This window comes from Leuciscus leuciscus, assembly GCF_965113295.1.
Source record: "Leuciscus leuciscus genome assembly, chromosome: 14".
NCBI lineage: Eukaryota > Metazoa > Chordata > Actinopteri > Cypriniformes > Leuciscidae > Leuciscus > Leuciscus leuciscus.
In genome coordinates this window covers 12,430,890-12,452,499 of record NC_138738.1, presented here as the reverse complement: position 1 = coordinate 12,452,499, position 21,610 = coordinate 12,430,890, and the positions used below count along the sequence as shown (strand labels likewise).

The following is a 21,610-nucleotide window of genomic DNA, read 5'->3' as shown; positions in this document are numbered from 1 at the left end:
TGTTCACTCACAAATAGCGTATCATGTACGAACGAGAGAAAAAAGGTCAATTGTCTATTGTCAATAGTGTAGTAATGCATGAAGCACCGCTCACACAGAAGTCACTTTCAAGCCAAGTTTCCAAGCATGACAACAAGTGAAACTCCAGATTGCACTTATTCCTATTGAATTGATGTGATTTCTTCAGGCTAAATGACACAAGCACATAACAAAATTACAAAAATTAAAATAAAATTAAAATTAAAATAAAAAGATAATTCCATTTATTAATAAGTGCTACAATAATCTAAATAAATAAAATAACACAGCTATATATGTGATTAAAATTACTGAATTAAAAATATGCATTTTCATTAGCTATTTGTCATGCATTCTGGGATGATGTGGACATTTTGGTCCAAAGAAACTAGTAATTAGTCATTTCTAATAGCCATTCTCATTTAGCTTCAATAAAGAAAGCATGTTAATAAGTGACTCGCCGATTGCTGAGTTCCCATCTGTCTGTAGCCACTTAGCTCATGTTAACCACGTCTATGTGTTCCATGTTTAGAACATATGACCAGATGGAGAGCCACTATAGCATGAAGATCGCCCACTGTCAGATTAAAATAGCCACCACATTCCCCCAATGTGTTCACACAACACCTTACAGTGGGTGTCGCATGTCATATACAGGGCTTATGTCATTCTCATTTCCGATGAGCCCTCCTTTCCAAGGAAAAGAAGAAAATCAATTTACCATGCACTGTTCTGAACGTCAGAGATTGTAGTCATCATTTTAACACAGAAACATATGGTTAAATCGTGAACAGTGGAGGAGAGACAGAAAAAGGAAAATAAATGACCTTTAAAGGAATAGTTCATTCAAAAATGAAAATTATCCCATAAATTGACTCACCCTCAAGCCATTCTAGGTGTATATGACTTTCTTCTTTCAGCCGAACACATTCAGAGTTATATTAAATAATATCCTGGCTCTTCCTGCTTTGTAGTGGCATTGAATAGTGCCTGAGTTTTTGTAGCTCCAATAAGCGCATCCATCCATCATAAAAGTAATCTACACAACTCCAGTGGGTAAATAAATGCCTTCTGAGGCGAAGCGATGTTTTTTTGTTAGAAAAAATATCCATATTTAAAACTTTATAAACTATAATCACTGGCTTCCAGAAACGGCTGTATTCGCATTCACGAGAGAGTCGAATTACGGTGGAAAGGTGACCTCTGACCTGACGTACAATAGGACGTATATAGCTCCTCCTTTTTTATATCGAAATATTTAGTTTTGCTCTATCCTCTGCGATTCCACATTCGTTAGTTCTCACCTTAGCTTACGTGCTACGTCATATGACGGGTCAGAGGTCACCCTTCCACCGGAACTCGATTGTCTCATGAACACGCGTACGGCAGTTTAAATATGGATATTTTTCTTACAAAAACCCATCGCTTCACTTCAGAAGGCATTTATTAACCCACTAGAGTTGTATGGATTATTTTATGATGGATGGCAGCGCTTTTTGGAGCTACAAAAACTATCCAATGCCATAAGAAAGCTGGGAAGAGCCAGAATATTATTTAATATAAATCTGATTGTGTTTAACTGAAAGAAGAAAGTCATATACACCTAGCATTGCTTGGGATAATTTTCCTTTTTGGGTGAACTATTCAATTAATGATAGAGAGAAAATGTCATAGGTCAAGGTCCACCACAAAGTCCAGTAGCTTTTGTGACTGAATTTAAAATAGTTTGTATTTAAAGGAACAGTCATGATCAAAATTAGCTGTTCCAGAAGACTTGAAAAGTGAACAAGTTGTGCGGTCCTTATACAAGATATTTATCTTCATGAATGTATCATCTTCAGTTCTTGAAGCTTTAGTCCTTATTCATTTACCAACATGGAGAAAAAAAACGACTTGTACAATTCCTCGAAATATATAAATAAATATTCAAAATAAACTTAGACAATACAGTAACAATACAGATTTTGACAATTTGAAACAGTATTTAATTTTTATTTTTGTGATCTATCCCTTTAAAGTCGGTATGAAACGGAAGTACATTCGAGTGAAATGCCTTCTCGAACAAGAAAACACGTAGGGCGGGGCTTGATTTTGTCCATTGGGATTTGATTGGCTTGTTGTGGTTTGCTATTGCTGTGATCTCATGTGAGTGACAGGTTGTCCCGCCCTCGCATCAGTAAACACGTCATCAGAGAAGAGATGTTGTTGCAAGAGGGAGGGGAAGTTAATTTGGTTAAAGATTACAAGGGCACATGCTTTTTTTTTTTATGTGCACAGATACTGTAAATAATTTACAATACTGTAATATTGCATACAAAAATTATGAATTTTTAGTTTTAATTTCATGGTGGATTTAATGTGCCTTACTCCAGTGCGTGTTAAAGTATTGGGGGGCGAGGACCTCATCAATCGTCTAATCTAATTATATTTCTCATTTCTCTATCGTGATTGATGCGTAGTACTCAATCTCGTCAAAACAGCTATTTAGAAATGGAAATCAGCACAATTGATCAGATGCAGAGTGATGGTCACAAGAAAGTCATTAGCAAGCACCCTGTAGAGTGATATATGAAAAATATGAACTGCTTTTCCCCAGTGCAAAACTCTTCCTGACATTACTTCCAACTGGCTTTGGATGATGTTAATTGCATTTGGTGCCGAAATGCTTTGGGTGAGCCTTGTGAAAGCATCAAATGTCTGCAGATGGCTGTGTGGGCTGATCGGTGGAGAGTGTTGTACGGATGATTATATTTTTATTTGACTCTTTATCATTGTCTGAAAAGAAACGTTACATGCCAGAAAAACGGTTAAATCGGCACCTTGTAGTCTCTTTGAAAGCTCTGCTGTCAGTTAACCCGTTCTTCTGTGTTGAGATGCTTGAGTTGTTTGACATCTCCTTACGATCAGAGCGAAAATAGATGTATGCTTGATATTTACAAGGGGAAGAAATAGCAGTGCGGTTTTCCCATGCCATTAGTCAATTTTATTATTTCATTAGTTTAAAGGGCATTTTCGAGTACCCTCGGATGATATTAGAGCTTCTTCGTGCAGGCAGAGAGTGGCACTTTGTCTCCCATATCAACACCATCCAAATCATACTCCTGTCTCCAGGCAACCAGGACCAAATTTAGGAGGATGTTATCTAACTATTCAGAGCCATTGTAAGGTGTCTGACAGGACCATCTCCGGCCTGTGAACTTTATGTTCCTCCTAGATCTTCCCCACCAGATTAATGTAATATAATAAGAGCTTGTCTCATTGCTGGCTATTACAATTGGCTTTTACCTAGCATTGATTGTCTCAGTAATACTCCCACAACAGCTTGTTGATCGTGGAAGCAGGAAAAGGAATGAGTGGTCTGGGTTTTTGAAACGCGATGCCCCTCGCAGTATAACACTTATAGAGCCGATGGGTTCAAAATAACCTTGTTTTCCTCACTGCACCAAAATGGGCTGCAGTGAACGAGTAAGACAACATAGAATTGAATCTCACTAAAGAGGTTAACACTTTGAGGTTGTATATAGCTCTGTGTCTCGAAGCGCTCACACATGTACAGTACTCCTTTTCTCTCGCACACACACAAAGGCTGTTTGGAATAGCATATTAGAATACTAATCTCAGTATTTCTGCAGTATATAGTATGTATAGCCTACTGTGCATATTAATGCATATTAAAACCTGGAGGAGCAGTATACAACAGAACAAAGTGCATTGAATATTGTAATCCCACAATGCAATGCGCTCAAATTTCCTGTAATGAATGAACCGGAAGAAATATCCACCACAATCAGTTTTTTTCATCTATTTCTCATTATTCAATTTCATTTTCATTAATAATTATTAAGAGTTAAAATGTTTTCACACAAAATTAGATTAAAAAATGCAATAAAAAAAAATTGTTATTAAGATTTATTCTCAGATTAATTTAATATTTAAAATAAAATTGTGTGACACCTTACAATAAGGTCCCAATACTAACTTAACGCATTAACTAACAATGAGCAATATATTTGCTACAGTATTTATTCATCTTTGCTAACATTAGTAATTCAAAATACAAATGTTCATATAGTTCATGTTTGCTCAGGTCCATTAACTAACAGATTAACAGCAACTTTTGATTTTAACAATGTATTAAATGATGAAATCAACATTAACTGAGATTAATACATGCTTTTCATAGATTTTGTTCCAATTGTTACTTCATGTTAACAAATAGTTAACTAATTTTAACAAAAGTAACCTTATTGTAAAGTGTAACCAAATTTTTTTAAGACACAGTGCAAAACTGTTTACATTAAATGTTTGTTGCATAAAAGTATTTTTCATAAATAGTATGCAACATTCAATGTATGCTGTGCAGTATGCACTCAGCAGTCAGCACTTTTGAACATAGCCAAACACTCTTGGCATTGCGAGTGTACTGGATGGAGTCTAGCTCCCTCTGCTGATGAGTCTTATATCTGTGTGTGTAATAGTCTTTTCATTTCTACTAGACTGCAGCACAACTGAAGTCAGCTATACATCATTACACTGAGAGCCAAATGTAGAATAGATGGGACAAAACGGACTAAAAGAAAAAAATTTCACACATGAAAGTCAACATTTTGATTTGCTTTAAAAGTAAAAACCACACAAAAAAACCACATGTAATGCATTATTTTGAGTTATTTCTTTTATATAGATTTTTCATAGATTTTGATGTATTATTATATTTCAAGCTCTTTTTTTTGTGTGTGTGTAATAGCAGATACTGTTCTTTACTCCTCCAGATCAAACCCCAGTGTCGCTCTGTTTCTGTTCTTGAACCACCTGACCACTCCCTGATAACTCATCTTTAACAGATACTGCTGCATCCTCTTGAGAATGGCTCAGAAAGCACATCCTAGTGTTTCAGAGCTCTGCTTGTAAAAGAGTAGTGGTGATTGGGATGCGACTGTGTGCTACTATCAGCACGAACTGCCCTCTTTTACTCATTAAAGCAGCCACGGACAAATGATGAAAACAAAATATGCTCTCATGATGCAAAAAAGTATTGAATTTGAAGAGTTGTTTATAAAAAGAGCTCTTCTGCAGCATTGCGCATGATAGACTGAGCTAGAGAACACTATGATTAACCATGTTGAACTGTTGACCTTGTTGTCAGTGTGGAAAAACTAATGTGCTTGATGTCACAGATATCTATATTATAGAGATTTTTTTGTCTTTTTCACATTGTCAGCTGAAAAAAAGACATCATTTCTCAAGGGACACGTCTGCTTTATGTGTGTGTTGTTCAAGTTTTGCTCACATTTGAGACCAAATGTTCCCTTAAGAACAGTAAAACCTAGAATCACCTACACTGTGGGGGCAGAAATGGTTCCCACAAGGAAAACAGCATAGTGAACATAAGGGATAGTTCACCCAAAAATGAAAATTACCCCATGATTCACTCACCTTCAAGCCATGCAGACGAATACGATCAGAGTTATCTTAAAAAATGTCCTGGCTCTTCCCAGCTTTACAATGGCAGTGAATGGGTGTTTATATTTTGAAGCCCAAAAAAAAGGTATCCATCCATCATAAAAAGTAATCCATATGGCTCCAGGTGGTTAATAAAGGGCTTCTGAAGCAAAGCGATGTGTTTGTGTAAGAAAAATATCCATATTTAAAACTTTATAAACTGAAATAACTAACTTCCTTGTCATTGGATAATAATGACAATAACTAGTCATTGGTGAATCGATAGCAGCTGGTTCAAAATGCCGCTGCTATTGACCGGTATGAGAAAGAGGGACAGAATCACCCCGATTCTAACATACCTTCAATGGCCTATCAGATTTCGAAACGACTTCAAGGCCCTATTAATAATTTTTTGCATTTTAAATGGTCTTGCGCCCTCCTATCTGTAAGATCTTATTATTTCGCACAAGGCAGTAAAGTATCTGATATCGGCAGATAAATCATTTCTCCAGGTACCGCGGTCCCGACTCGAGCGAAAAGGTGATTTCTCTTTTTCGATAGCCGGTCCTAGGTTATGGAATAACTTGCCGCTTGCCACCCGCTCTGTCCCCACTTTGCCCTCTTTTAAAACGGCTTTGAAGAAGCACTTTTATAGCTTGCCGTTTGACTCTGACCCAGGAGAGAACTAAATATAAATTTGATGTTGTTGTGTTTTGAATTCTCTGTGTTTGGTTTTATCAATGTCTTTGCACAGCACTTTGGGCTGCACTTGAGGCAGTAGAAATGTGCTTTATATAAAACTAAACTAAACTAAACTAAACTTCCGACAGATGGCTGTACGCATCGATTTACGGCGAAAGAGTAACCCCTGACCTGACACATGACATACTTACGAACGCGGAAGCGCAGAGCATAGAGCAAATCAAAACACCAGTCACGAATTAGAAGTCTAAAATGAGAATTTTTAAAGAGAAATGTCGGAGGAGCTTGAGTTTGTTGCCCAGCCCAATTTGTTTGGACGCGAGAGGCGTCCAAGCTTACGATCCTAAATCCGAAGTCATACATCGCTTCAGACGTTACCCTTTTGGCATAAGTCGAATTGCGTAGGCTGTCTGCCAGACGCTAGTTATTTTAGTTTATAAAGTTTTAGATATGGATATTTTTCTTACACAAATGCATCGATTCACTTTTACTTTTATGATGGATGGATGCACTTTTTTGGGCTTCAAAATATCAAAACCCATTCACTGCTATTATAAAGCTGGGAAGAGCCAGGACATTTTTTTATATATATAACTGTATAACTGTATTATTTAAGTTTGTTTTTGTCTGAAAGAAAAGAAAGGGCTTGAGGGTGAGTAAATCATGGGGTAATTTTCATTTTTGGGTGAACAATCCCTTTAAAACATTTTTAAAAATGTGAGGTTAAGGTTTAGAGTTAGGAGATATAAAATATGATTAGCTCAGTATACAAACATCAAAAGTCAATGGATGGAAAGTCACCACCAAAACTGTAAAATATTGAATAAAGCATTTCTTTAGTGGCATTAAATTCAATTATGGAAAGTGAGACTGTTTTTTTAACCACTTTTTCTCCAGATGAGTGATTAGTCACACGAAAAATGTTCCTGGAACGGAGCACCTATGTGCAAAGATGACAGCATCCATTCGCACACTTCCGAGGGGCCCTGCGCCAGCCAAGAAGCTGACATTCAAGATGAATGAGAACGTGAAGACTTCTCTAAGTACTACATTTAATGAGTGCACCTGGATAGGTCACCCAAAAATGAAAATTCTCTAAATTACTCATCCTGGTGTACCTCAAATTTGTATTTAGCAGGATTTTTTGTCTAAAAAGTGATTAGTGACTACAAAAATGACAAAAAGCACTAAAAGTAGTTCTCTAGTTGGTCTAGGCTGAGTAAATGATTAGAGAATGATCATTTTTGAGTGAACTATCCCTTTAATTTTACCAGTAGTTGAAGTTTTGGGATTGTGCGCATTGTTTTATTTGCTGAAAGGGCGAAATTTGACATGCAGGACGAAAAAAGAAAAATGAAAACCACTGTCTATACAGCAGATTCATTACTTGTGCTTAGAATGTGAGCTGTACGAAAGACCAAAATAGAGCTGAATAATATGTGCAAAGCAATTTTTTGAAGTTGTGCTTTATGCGCAATAATGCACCAGAGGACAGGACCTTTGTCTCGCCAGCACTTTTGTGTTTGGAACTCATCACAATGCCATCTGCTCCTTTTCACATAGACCTAAATGTCACCAAAACAATAATAAAACCGGAAATGACCTATTGTGACTTCAACAGTCCTCACATGAGAAACAGCATAACAAACATACTTAATGCCTTAATGTCCATTACTTCGGTTCTGAGTATATCAAAGTTCAACCAACTCATTGATCTTTCCAGCAGAATATTGCAAAGCTTCAAATGCATTCTGGTGTGAAACGTGGAGATATTCGAACCACTTACACAAATTGCATGGCTCACTGGTTCATTGTAATGGCTTATAGTATTAAAAAGCAAATTATGATGGATAAAATTTCAGATGTGAATGACAGTATGTGTTGACAAGTTGGGAGAATTGCCTAAATATAATGGTGGTTAATTTCAAGTAAAATTGTATTCTTAGTAAATTGGGTGTGAATGAACAAGTCTACAGTACAGCAAGAGGATTTTTAAATTCTATTTTTGGGAATAGATTCCCAAACTGTTAAATTCTTCCCTAATGAATAAGATAGGGTCTAAATAATACTAATAATCTGTAAAGATTAAAATAACAATAAGTCATATTACCCTTAACATCAATCATCACTGTTATGGAGATGCATTTAGCTATGATTGCATTACGCCGCTGTGATTAGATGACTCAAATGAATCACTTTAATTACCCTGTGCTCATATGGTTGATAAATGATGTTATAATTTGTTAACATGGGTGATGTGTAAAACGAAGAAATCAATGATAAGTGTTCCAAATATTTTCCATTGATGACACCACAAGTTATCAGCACATAAGTATAATATAGATAGAGAGTAAAAAATTACAACAGCTGTACCACAAGAGGGCAGCTTTTTCAGACACAACCCCATAACAACATCAACGGCTAAACGTTCTAATTCAAGGTTCATTCGATCTGTTAAATGACAATAATAAATCCACTTGCTAAGCACAATGATGTAGAGCAGCAAAACAGTGGCAAATGCTGAATCAGGTTTTAAAGCCAGCCACTCTCCAGGTTTATTGGAAGTGGAGGGTGCATCTATCCAAAGCTCCAGATCTCAGCAGATTTGCAAGTGCTGGGTCATTAGCCCTGAGCGCACGGGGCAGAGGGAGATCAATCAGGGCCCTATCCAACCCACTGTCACCCTTGATTTGCAGTACTAGTGTCCAGCTGTTGGGTTTGGGAAAAAATAATGGCTGATTGACTCGGTGGCATCTTGGCATTGGGGAACAATTCAATTTCCCAGTGATGGATGGTCAAAGAGTGCTGGTCCTGAAACACTGCAGCATGCTGCTACAGACCCAACGCAGACCTGAAAAACAGTAGCGAGACAGGGAGAGTTTCCAGTCATTCCAGCTGACTGCCAGAAAGCCACTGCAATGATGAAAAAAATGAAAATGAAAAAAGCCATGTGGTCTCAGTCCCCAAAAGCCTGGGGATTGATCTGATTTCCTTTTCTTCTGAACAAGCTTTTCAAAAAACGGTGACAAAATTTACTGTGTAGTGATGAAGAAATAAGCCATTTCACATAGACTAAAGAATCTCTATACAAAGCTAATTTCACATGATTCTGAATGAAGCATAATGATGAAAAAAGTAGTGACCTATGCTCAGCATTTTCATAAAAGAACAAAGCAACACACAGTTACTAATATATTTGTCTCTGCCGATGTCAAAATGTGTTTTTCCATTTGATCAATAGCGATAGCAACTGTTTTATCTATTTAAAACTAGATCTTACCTCATTGTCATGATTTATCGCTTAGATTTTATAGATAGCTAGAAATTCAACAGCTGGTATATGCCGCATACAGATGTCAGAGCAACTTGCTTTGTTTCCCTCTCTGTTCAAGGGTATAATAGAAGAAAAAAAAGAAGAAATAGCCTATCCTGAATGGAATTCGAACCAGTTCTTCCCGTTCATGGTGCAAATCTTGTACCATTAACCCATAGATGCCACATTAGCGGCTGTTTCTATGGGCTGCTATGCAAAAATTGTCTGCCATATTGGAATATCCAAAGCCGGTCCATCATCACTCAAGAGCAAGTTGGCTGTGCAACTGCAACCTTAGCTATATGCATGTACTGTATGAATATCTAAATCTGCAATAGACTTCAGCATGTGAGTTTGATAAAATAACACAATATGTCAAGACGAAGGCATTAGCTAACACGACATTAAAATGTTCCTATAGTTTAAAAGCCTGTAATATTGAGTTGATACATATAAAAACACAAAGCAATACACTCTCGCTGCACAATGTTGACCGTTCCAAGATGGCGGACGCGTCAACGTGTCTTGATTGGTCGAATGTGAAATTTAACCATACATATATCTATGACATTAACCCACCTATTTCTGTAATCAAACTATGCCAACTTCATATCTGTTTACACAACTGCAACAATGGCAACTGTATATACTAACTTGAAACAGCTATAATAATCCTCAGATTACTGTCTGTTATGCAATGGACAACAAACATGTTTTCATTTCAGTCCTCAAGTTAACAGAGTTACTGCAAAGTTGTTTTTCTGTATTCTTAAGACAGATGGTTTTATTCAAACAGAAGATAACAAGGAAGAGACATATCAAAGAGTTTATTAAACTGCACTAGGTGGCACGTTTGCTTTCGTCTCATTACAGGGCCCTGAGTCACAGAGAAGCTGATTAACTTGTTTGTGGAGATAATATAAACATCACAAATCGTTAATAGTTTCTTGGCTAAAGGAATCTCCACCAAACAAGGGCGTAGATTTGGCGTGACCACAATGTCATGAAACGTTCATGTGCTATTTTTAATTGCACTGAAATATCCACATTTTTGGTGTGGTCTGTTTAATAGTCCTGTGGGGAGGCAGCCATCATAAAACCTACTCTACTACTACCATACTAAATAATGTCCAATAGTAAACATTATATAAATCCCTCATATTTTGAGCATTTTTACTTCTTGAAGTACATTTTTTTTCAACCCACATAAACAACAGTTGCCAATTTGTTAATAATTAATATAATTGATATAATTACTTAATTTCTTAATTTGAACAATTACGTTTGTTATCCATAAAATAACAAAAGCACAAGAGTAACTGTAAATAAGTATATCATACAGTCACATAAATAGAACACACTTTAAATAATTTTGTCTGGTTCCTGAGGTTCAATTTGTGCCAAAAAGTAACTGTTTTGTACAATACATTTACCCAGATAAATTATTATATGTTGATGTGTATGTTCTTTGTTTATATCGTAATGCTTCGCCTTGTTCTGTCATTTGTGGAAGGTTTTTTCTAAAAACTATTCCATTCCGTCTGTGCCAAAAAAAAGTATTGACTGCTTTGCACATACATTTGTCAGTCTACTGTTATTGCTGTTGTTTTATTTGTGTTGTCCTCCCTGTCGTCTGTTTGTGTTGTCTGCTTGTGTTATCCTCCCTATCGTGCGTTCAGCTCAATTTTATATTTTGTACGTTTAGATATCCAAGTAAAAATATGATGTTGTTTTCAACCATGTTTTGTCAAAAACTTTTAGATACATTTATCTTTATGACTCTATAGTCCTGAAGTTTCATTCTTTGTGCTTTGACATAATATTCTGAGTTCAAGGAAGATGGTGAGAAACTCCCTATTGAAAAAATAGACGACAAGGAGGACGACACAAATTAAACAAAGGCAATAACTGTAGACATAAACACACGTTCAACATATTTTTTTTTGCCAACAGAATGCCATATATATGTTAGGTTCCACAGCTCTCTATTGTCAATAGTAGTTTTATGTACTCTCGGTTCCAAGTTGTTGGAAATGTTTTAAGATCTTGAAAGTGAAGAGTGACTGAGGTCATTCTGACAGAATTTTTTCTTTTTTTTGCGAACTATGCATTTTTCATAATAACTACTACTACAGATTAGATGCAACCACCGTATTTAGGTGTATTCTTAGCAAAATCTGTATTTATGATAACGTCTTCCATTGGAATCGCTTTTTCTCAATGGTAACGCGTGGCACTTCCAGTTAGATGTTTCATTTGTAAATGGGCGGGGCTACGTTTGCGTCAGCGGTGACGTTACTTTTGTACCTCCAGTGATTGGCTTGTTTTTTCAACACGGTCTGCGTAAAACCCCGCATGTACAATCATATGGATGGACTTTAAGTAGCAATACTGATCTGTAGGTTTATCCTAATGATTTATGTTACTAAAATGTGTAACAGCGCGTACGTATAATCACTCGGCCCTGCCTTAAAGCATCTTCATCTACTGAGGGGGAAAAAAAAGATGCCGCTGTAAAACTTTTCAGTATTAACGAGAGAAAGGGAGAGTTGACGCGATGGGTGAGGACGATAAAACAAAGTGAAGAGCATTTCATACTGTCCTACATCATCAAGGAGGATCAGCATGATTACATAGATACCATCTTTTATTTGTTCAAGGAAAAGAGACAAAAGTTTTGGGCGAAGTATGGCGCGAGAGACTGGAGAGTCTGGAGACACGAAAAGTACCAAAGTGAAAAAGCATAAAAGGAGGAAAAGCAAAAAGGAGAGTAAAACAAGGATTGTACACGCCAACATTTTGTATGACCATACCAAAGGAGGGGATAACCCCAACAGACACTATGCAAACAATAAGATCAAAACCACGAAATACACTCTGCTTTCTTTCCTACCGAAGAACCTCTTCGAGCAATTCCACCGATTTGCCAACGTGTATTTTGTTTTCATAGCCTTGCTGAATTTTGTGCCTGTGGTCAATGCTTTTCAACCAGAGTTGGCTCTTGCCCCTGTGGTTTTTATTTTGTCCGTTACCGCTATCAAGGATTTATGGGAGGATTACAGGCGACACCGCTCAGATAAAGAAATAAATCATATGGACTGTCTCGTTTACTGCAGGTAAGCACGTGCTTGAAAACTGACCCAATACAAACTCATAAAGCTGTGTGTATTTGTTTAGTTTTACTAGTCGACAATACACAACTGTTATGATTTTGCCTTGCTTCTGGACCTGTGGGCCTGCCTACCTGTTGACCGAGGAGTCTCGGGATGTGGATCATATCTGCATTTTGGACGCGCACCTGTTGTTTGTTTGTTTGTTTGTTTGTTTGTTTGTTTGTTTGTTTGTTTGTTTGTTTGTTTGTTACAATTGAAAGTTTTAATCCTGGGTTACCTTGTTCCATGTTTCACACTGTCCATACTTTATCCTGAGTTGTTATTGAGGTGCTGCTGAGATATCACACAATACATTCGGAAACGCTGTGTTAGCGTTATTTGAGGTTAGTAACACTGAACAAATACAGCACGCAACCACCTGTCTATTACATGCTATCCAGTTGTCGCCATATAAATGTCCTCTGGTTGTCGTAATCTTTTGAAATATAACGTTACCTTTAAAACTCAAACACGTTTGACATTTGAACATTTTCCACATACCTTAAACGTAACGCATGAAACCCTTTTCTACGAAAGGGAATGAATAAAGTCACCATGAAATCGCAATTGACCATTATTATTTTTATTTATTATAATGTGCACATAATTTCCGAAAAGAAAAAGATGTAGGCTACCCTATATTCTTTAAAGTCCCACAATAAATTTTTTTTTCTGGTTCCAGAAGATGTTTCACTCGGATATCCGAAAATACTATCACAACTTTTATTCAGTGCTTGCCCCATTGATGTCAGCCTGAAACGGTTGTCTGTTACCAAAAAAACAAAACAAAAACAGTTATTTTTGTCATTTCATTTTACCTGCTGTCACACATAGGCCTACCTTTGGCCCCACAACCCTTGGAACAGGGTTTCATAACCCAAGGTTAAAAAGTGATCCTCATCCTCAAGTACAAGTAAAACTGAAACGTTTTACATAGGGTTAAACATGACTTTATCCCAGGGTTAAATGGATAGGTCACCCAAAAATGAAAATTCTGTCATTAATTACTCTCCCTTGTCATTTCAAACCTGTAAAGATTTTCTTTCATCTTCGGAACACAAATTAAAGTCTTTTTAACGAAATTGGAGACCTTCCTGTCCCTCTGTTGACAGCTACCCAACTACTTCGTTGACACTTCAGAAAGTTTTGAAGCATCAATGTGGTAGTTGGGTAGCTGTCAATGGAGAGTACAGAAAGCTCTCAGATTTCATCCAAAAATCTTTATCTGTGTTCCGAAGATGAATGAAAGTCTTACAGGTTTGAAACGACATGAGGGTGAGTAAATAGTGACACAATTTTCATTTTTGGGCGAACTATCCTTTAAATGCAGTATGAAAAGTCTCAAATGATGACGGGTAACTCACTAGCTTTTTGAGACTCATGTTGGGAAGCTTGGGTGGTGGTGTTAGTTAGTTTGCTGCCTTTTATTTTATATTTCTGGTACATTTTGTTATTTGAAATGCCTCATACCACATGACACCCATAAGGACATACTGTTGTACTGATGTAGGCAAAGAAGGAACTTTGATTTGATCTCACTGGGTAAATGAGTGCTGTCACAGTGGTGGATAAGATTGTACATTTCAGGCCTCAGCGTTGCTCTTGTATATTGACACTGAATTTCAATGAGTGTAATAACTATTAATTTCTGTTTGTTAAAAAATATTTGTAATGTGCATCTAGTATAGGGTGATTAGTATTATGCAGTTGTAGCTGATCACCTTAGATAATGTCTTTTATTCTCTGGATGTTGTTGAGTGCAGGGTTATTGTAATTAACTAGAACTTAAACCCCATTTTTCTTTTAGTTTAACTTGATGTACTACAATAGCTAAAACTGAAATAAAAATGGATAAAAACTAGGCTATACATATAAAAAAGCTAATAAAATGACAAGCACACAACATTTTTCAACATTTCATTAAGTGAAATGAAAAGCTCTTCAAACTTTAAAAACTGGAGTGAATGGCATTCAGCTCCTTTCTCATTGTTGACGTTATGTGGCAAACACATTACCCCTAGTTGTGAAAGTGTGTCAGATAATCAAGTTAGGCACTCATTTGTGTGCTGTTTAACTTTAGTTTTGTCCTTGGTTATTAACACAATGTACTTACAGTGTGAACTTGCTGGAACAAACTATAAACCTCCATCCACTTGAAGCTACAGGTCCTTTAGCAGATAAGACTTGTCAAAAAATTTCACTTTGTACAGAAATGAAGGACGTTGGATTGCTGGTGAAAAATCTGCCTTGTTTGGAGATCTTCCTGTCTCTCATCTGCTCTTTTGAAGGCTTCCACTTATTTATTTCTCAGAGTCAGGCTGTATTTCTTGATGAAAAGCTGCTCTGTCAGCCATGTTAAGGCCATGTATCAACTCTGTCAAAAGCCACAGTGTTTCTCAAACTCCACAATCTGGGCTTGTGCTGTGCCAGTGTTGCTCTCAAGGCTGGGTTTGATTGAATTTTCTCAAGCAAATGACTGTCTTCTGAAAACTGTTCCCATTGCTAACAAAACAACACTGAATTGAAACAGATCAAATCTGCGGTGTGATGTCATCCCAGATGAACCTGATTTGACCTTTAATATGATTGCAAAGTTTGTCATGGAATCTCACATTTGAATTGCTAGCCACTGGTTGGACTGTAAAGGACACATTTCCATTTAGTGTTAATGAGTACAATGTTTTGAAGAATGCAAGCGTGATTTGTTCGATGGGACCGTGCATTTGTCTTAGCTCTTCTCTCTAGCAATTCCATTGGGTTTCACAGGATGTTTTTGTATCTGAAAAATGTTTTCCACGTGTGCATGGCACCCCAGCACTACAGTATAACTACAGACATCTGTTGAAAGTGTCATGTTGCCTGATGTTATTGAAATAACAAAGTGATTTAATAGCTTAATGTTTAAGGAGAGGCTTTATATACTTTCTGTGCATAAAACACAGTTTGTTGTTGAACACTGACTGCAGCACTGTGTAATTAGCCAACTTTTTTCTATTTTGTATTGTGTTATTGCACAATGATGTAAAAGTGGATACAATTATAAAGGATAGTGCATATTGTAGAATTTCTTTTCTTTCATCATCCATTGCATCTTGCCTCATCCATGGATTACGTGTTTGCCTGCACACAAACTTCAAAACAGCTGAGAAGTTCTAGAAGTCATTTATTCAAAACTTTTAAATACAGTATTTTAAAATGTACTTTATTCCTGTGATTTTTAAAACTGAATTTTCAGCATCATTACTCCAGTCTTCAGTGTCACATGATCGATCAGAAATCATTCTATCATTCTCATCACTTGAAAATAATTTATTTACTGTTTATTTTTATCTGCCGTCCGACTACATACGACATCGTTGGCACTTTGGTACGGGTTGTGTCTTGATTTGGACTTGACTGGCATTCTGACACCGCAAGCTTCATGCTTTTTTTAACCTTATCTCCACTTCTTTTTTTCTTTTCTTTTTTTGAAGCAAGAAGACAAGAAGTTTATATCAGTAGTCCCAAGTTCATAATTGTGCCCTGCCCACACAGTCTGTTTACAATGTCTACCATTGTTACGTCTACCTATATGAAAAAGTTAAGAGACCACTGCAGAACTAACAGTTTCTCTATTTACTATTCATATGTGTTTGAGTAAAATTAACTTTTGTTTTATTCTATAAACTACTGACAACATTTCTTCCAAATTTAAGTAAAAACTCTGTCATACAACATGCAGTGTTTTCAGACCTTGAATAATGCAAGGAAAACAAGTTTATATAAATTTTTTTTTTTAACAACACAATAGGCTACTAATATTTTAACTTCAGAAGAGTTCAGCAACCAATATTTGGTGGAATAACCCTTATTTCCAATCACAGCTTTCATGTGTCTTGGCGTGTCAGTCACATTGCTGTTGGGTGAATGTATGCCACTCCTGGTGCAAAAATTCAAGAAGCTCTGCTTTGTCTGATGGCTTGTGACCTTGTGTCCTTCCTCTCGATCCCGTTCCAGAGGTTTTCAATGGGGTTCAGGTCTGAAGTTTGGGCTGGCCATGACAGGGTCTTGATCTGGTGGTCCTCCATCCACACCTTTATTGGCCTGGCTGTGTTGTATGGAATATTGTCCTGTGGGGAAAAACAATCCTTCGAGTTGGGGAACATTGTCAGAGCGGAAGGAAGCAAGTTTTCTTCCAGGATAACATGTACTTGATCGGGACTTCCCTATTATAAAATATTTTGGTGCAATTTCTTGAAAGTGTCTGATTAAGAAGGCAGAGTGTCACTGAATTTGCTCTCTGGTAGCAAATTTTTTTTTAATACGTTTAGGCTCAAGGTTTAGACTCGGCTCTGAGGGCCTTGACATTTTAAGGTAGACTGAGAAACACAGAAGGCTGTTTAATTATTTGGACTGAATGAATCCCTCTACCCTCTTAAAAATAAAGGCTCTTTATTTTAAATGATGGTTCCATGAAGAAGCTTTAACATCCATGGAACCTTTCCATTGTACAAAAGATTCTTTATAATGGAAAGGGGTTCTTTACATTTTTAAATTGTTGTTCCGAAAATGGTTCTTCTGTGACATCACTGCAAAAAAAAAAAAAAAACCTTTTCCAACCCTTATTTTTGTAAGATTGTAGGACTGCAAAAAGCCATCTGTACATGGTAGGATATGTAATTATGTATCGAATGATAGTACAATCAATATCTCACATTGTGTGTGTGTGTGTGCGCGTGTGCCTGTGTGTGGGACCCTGACCTTAGACATATTTATGAGGTGCAGAGGATGCAGGCTCTGTCTCTGGCTTCTTGTTATGAGTTGCTCTTCTGTTTTGTTCAGTTTATGTTCATATTTTCACCATCTTAAATATAAATTGAAGGTTCTGCCAAGCCATAACATTTCTTTTTTTTGCTGATCGACTGTGCGCATGAAGGTACGCATTTTATTTGCAGGGACATCCTGTTCAAACAGAGAGGGCTATTTTGGGGGAAACCTACACAAATTGAGGTCCTGTTTAGCTTCAGGGTAAACACATCTTGGAGACATATCAATGATTTGTTAACACTGCAGGGTCTCTGAGATGTCAGCACTCAAGGCAGATGCATGGACGACAGGAGAAAAGGGTTATGCAAGATAAAAATGATTTTATTATGTAGCAGCAAAGTCCGTTTGTGAGCACTGTGATAGGAGCATTTCGAGTCAGTGTGGTTTTTCTTTTTTTATTATTCAGGAAAATTGCTAAAACCTTCATAGCCCGCCTCTCCGACAGTTTCACATGGCCCATTGTTTGTGTTTGAGAGCAGTATCAAGTGTAACTCGTAAAATAATGCAAGTAATTTTTCATGAGAGACAGCGGGATCAGAAAAACAATAGAAATGTCTAGAAAGCGAGCGTGTCCCCTCCTTTCCTGTGTTCCGTGAACAGCGGCGAGATCAAAAGACTTTTTCTATTGTGTTTCTTGCTGCTCTTTTCAAATGCTTACAACAAAAATATCGCACAGTTCTTATGAAAATCTGTTTACAGTGTGACAAGGTGTCCTGGGGGATTTTCATATCAACACTTCTTTTCTTCGAGAGTTGAGAGAGGACAGGAGGCAGGAATTCAAGGAATTTTGAGCTTTTGCAGGGTGAGATGGTTCACGCTATTTCAAACGGTTCAGGTTCACCTCAGATCATTGTAAATCACTGGTACAGTTCTAAAATGGATATCTATATCATGGTAGCCCTCAACAGAGGCCTTGACTGTAGTCAATTATTATTATTTTTTTGTCATGGTAATCCATTAATGTTGTAATAAAGCAGGCTTTATTAAGTGATTACTTGTCCTAATTATTTACTATTTGTCTTAATTTGTGAATGTTTACACACATTGTTTGCTTTATTCAGCAATAAGCATTGAATTCATCAAAAGTGACAAAGACATGTAAAACATATTTCTATTTCAAATAAATGTTGTTCTTTTAACTTTCTGTTCATCAAGAATCCTAAACAAAAATGTATCACAGTTTTCACAAAAATATTAAGCAATTTCAACTTTTATGATAATAAGAAATGTTTCTTGGCCACCAAATTCTAATGATTTCTGAAAAATCTTGTGACACTAAAGACTTGGGTAATGGCTGCTGAAAATTCAACTTTGCCATCACAGAAAAAAAAAACACATTTTAAAATATATTAAAATAAAAAAAAACATTTGTTTTAAATTGTAATATTACTGTTTTTACTGTATTTGTTGATCAAATGAATTCAGCCTTGGTGAGCATAACTGTTTAGGATATTGTCTATGTAGATTCATGACTTTCTAAAACATCCACATTATGAAATGTTCAAACAAACAATTTATTTAAAAATCTGTGGATTAGGCCTAGATAAAAATGAAACGAGACGTTTTGGATTTCACACAAATACCATCTTCAGTTCAGTTCAAAACAGTATATTTGCGAGAGTTACTTCTTGTGTTTTTACAACTGAAGATGGTGTTTGGGTTCTTTTAATGTAGTACAGTGATTTTTAAATAAAGAGCTTATTTAAACTTTTTTAGGACAATAAATTGCATATAAATGAAAGTTTATATATTATAAACTGTGTGTGGTAGCTGTTCATTTAATTTTGCATATTTAAAAGCTCAGGTTTTCAAAGGTGGTATTTTATGTTGATGAATCTTTTATACAATTTTCATAATCAAAGTCTTTGATCAGTTTGGTCTTGCTACAGTTTGACATGCTTATGTTTTGAGTAATTATCGTTCACCAAAATTGAGAAATAACATTCTGCTCCCATGACACTTCTGTCCCACTCAGTTTTTCCATGCACACTAGTTTCTGTCTGTGGTTAGAAGGCTTGCTTTGGGTGGTCGTTTCAGTTGTTTTCTTTCTTTTATACTGTATCTTTGGCAGCTTTAGCAGTGATGCGTTATTGGCTTTTATGTGGGACCATTTGGATTTGTAGGAATTGTGTAGAGAAAGAGCCAATCTGCTTTTAAGAGAACAACCTTTGTTTCTGTTGACTAGATACACCCATAAGCCTTTATTCTGCTGAGCTGCTTGTTTTCTCTCGGAAGTCTTGTTGCTGGACCCTTTCCACATTTGTGTCGCTGGAGGAAATGACCTTAAAGAAGGTTCAGTTCAGTGGTCTTTTCTATGTAGGTCTGTGCTTGAATATCCACACGTCCCCGTTCCTAACTGCATTTATTTGCACATTTCTTCCTAAATTAACTGGTTCATGATTTTATATATTCTTCATTGTGGTAATGTGCTGCTCTTCAAATAATGCAATGTTTGTTATTGCTCATAACAGCGATTGGAACTATTGGATATTTGCAAAAATGACCACAGATAATAGCTGATTTCTTTTTTTCTTTTTTTTTTTTCTTTAAAGAATCTAGAGTATGACCTCGACCTCCAGAGGTGAAATAAAAACAATCACTGATTCCTCATGGGGGTTTGTTGTTAGTGACACATGACTGCACCCCACTCAGCATACCCAACACTTAAATTTAGAATACTCGGTGATTATCTTTGAGTGAGAGAATGCCAAGAAAATTGCCTAAGGAAACACACCCTGTCTGCACATACATTGTGTCTCCATCTGGTGAAAGCTTACACTAGCAGAGCTAAATCCCAATCACGGTTTATGGACTAATACTATTAGTATTGACTGATTATTAATACATAATGGTATTAAAGACATATGGATCATAGACCTTTATTGAAAGAGTTTTAGTTTAGCATAATTGATTGTGGAGTTGCCTTGCTTTGCCTGTCAATGTTTTGTTTTGACTTAGACTGACAAGGACTCAAGAGAAAAGGGAAAAAGGTCTGCTCTGTTAATTTAATAACAGTTTACAGTGTAAGTGACTGTTAATGATTTACTGTTGATAATTGTTTCATGGCTATATTTACTGTTATAGTGTTTATATTTTAATATGTTGAATATAATTGAAAGCGCACATTTTCCCTCCTTACTGTTTTGTGAGCCATTGGGGACATAGACAAGTGTAAATACAAATTTTATGTATGCACTACTGTTCAAAAGTTTGGAGTCAGTATTTTTTCAAATAAATGCTGTACTTTTGAACTTTCTATTCATCCCAAAAAAAAAAATTCCTGAAAAATGATCAAGGTCTCCACAAAAATATTTGTAATAACTTAATTTGTAAAAAAACATAACTTGCATTTTATTATTAATTAAAGGGCACCTATTATGCAAAATGTACTTTTACATAGTGAACATAAATGTGTGTTGGCAGTGTGTGTACACAACCACCCTATAATGATAAATCCACCCACTTCTTCTTTTTTTTTTTATCCACATAAATCATAAGCAGTGTCTCAGAACAAGCCCACGACTGCTGACGGACTCTGCGAAATTAGCATAGACCCGCCCTGAACGCCCCGATACTGGTCACGGCAGTAATGAAAGGGAGAGCACACACTTTATTACAGTTCCTCAGAGTTGTTTTATGGATATATAGGCTAGTTTACCATTTTATTAAGCACCTTCTGTATATATTTCTGTATATATTTGTTTACTGTTAGTTGTAATGAATGTTTTTGTGTAATTCGCTGTGTATGTTTATGATAACGCAAAGGAGAGAGAAGGAGTTTACGGATTAGATTTTAATGCGCACTTGTACTGTGTTTTATTCAGCTCTTACAGTGATTTTCTGTGGTAAAAACAGCCGCTTCATCTTTTGTGTGATGTACAATAAACTTATCAGTAAGGTTTTGGCCATCATCCAGACCGGGTCTGCTACAACAGGCTTGTACTAATAATGGATAAAAGCAAGATGACAATATAAGTTATAACTGTAATTAATAGGGGTTTAACAATATATCGTGTCACAATATATCGCAATACAAAAATGCAACAATATGTATCGTGGATAGTTCACTTTGATGCCATGTTTACTGGCATGAGGGCGGGACAACCTGTCAGTCACATGGGATCAGAACAGTAGCAAATCACAGCAATCATACAATCCAATCAATTCCCGATGGACA

At 36.4% G+C, this 21,610-nt stretch overlaps 1 protein-coding gene across 1 annotated transcript in view; it reads left to right on the top strand.

The window, feature by feature from the left end:
• The first annotated feature begins 11,934 nt into the window (after positions 1-11,934).
• The window catches only part of atp10a (ATPase phospholipid transporting 10A), a 51,476-nt gene continuing 41,800 nt past the window's right edge, over positions 11,935-21,610 (top strand). The window contains exon 1 of the mRNA XM_082137228.1: positions 11,935-12,591. Within this exon, the coding sequence (XP_081993354.1) occupies positions 12,164-12,591 (428 nt within the window). The 5' untranslated portion in view covers positions 11,935-12,163. The remainder of the gene's footprint in view (positions 12,592-21,610) is intronic.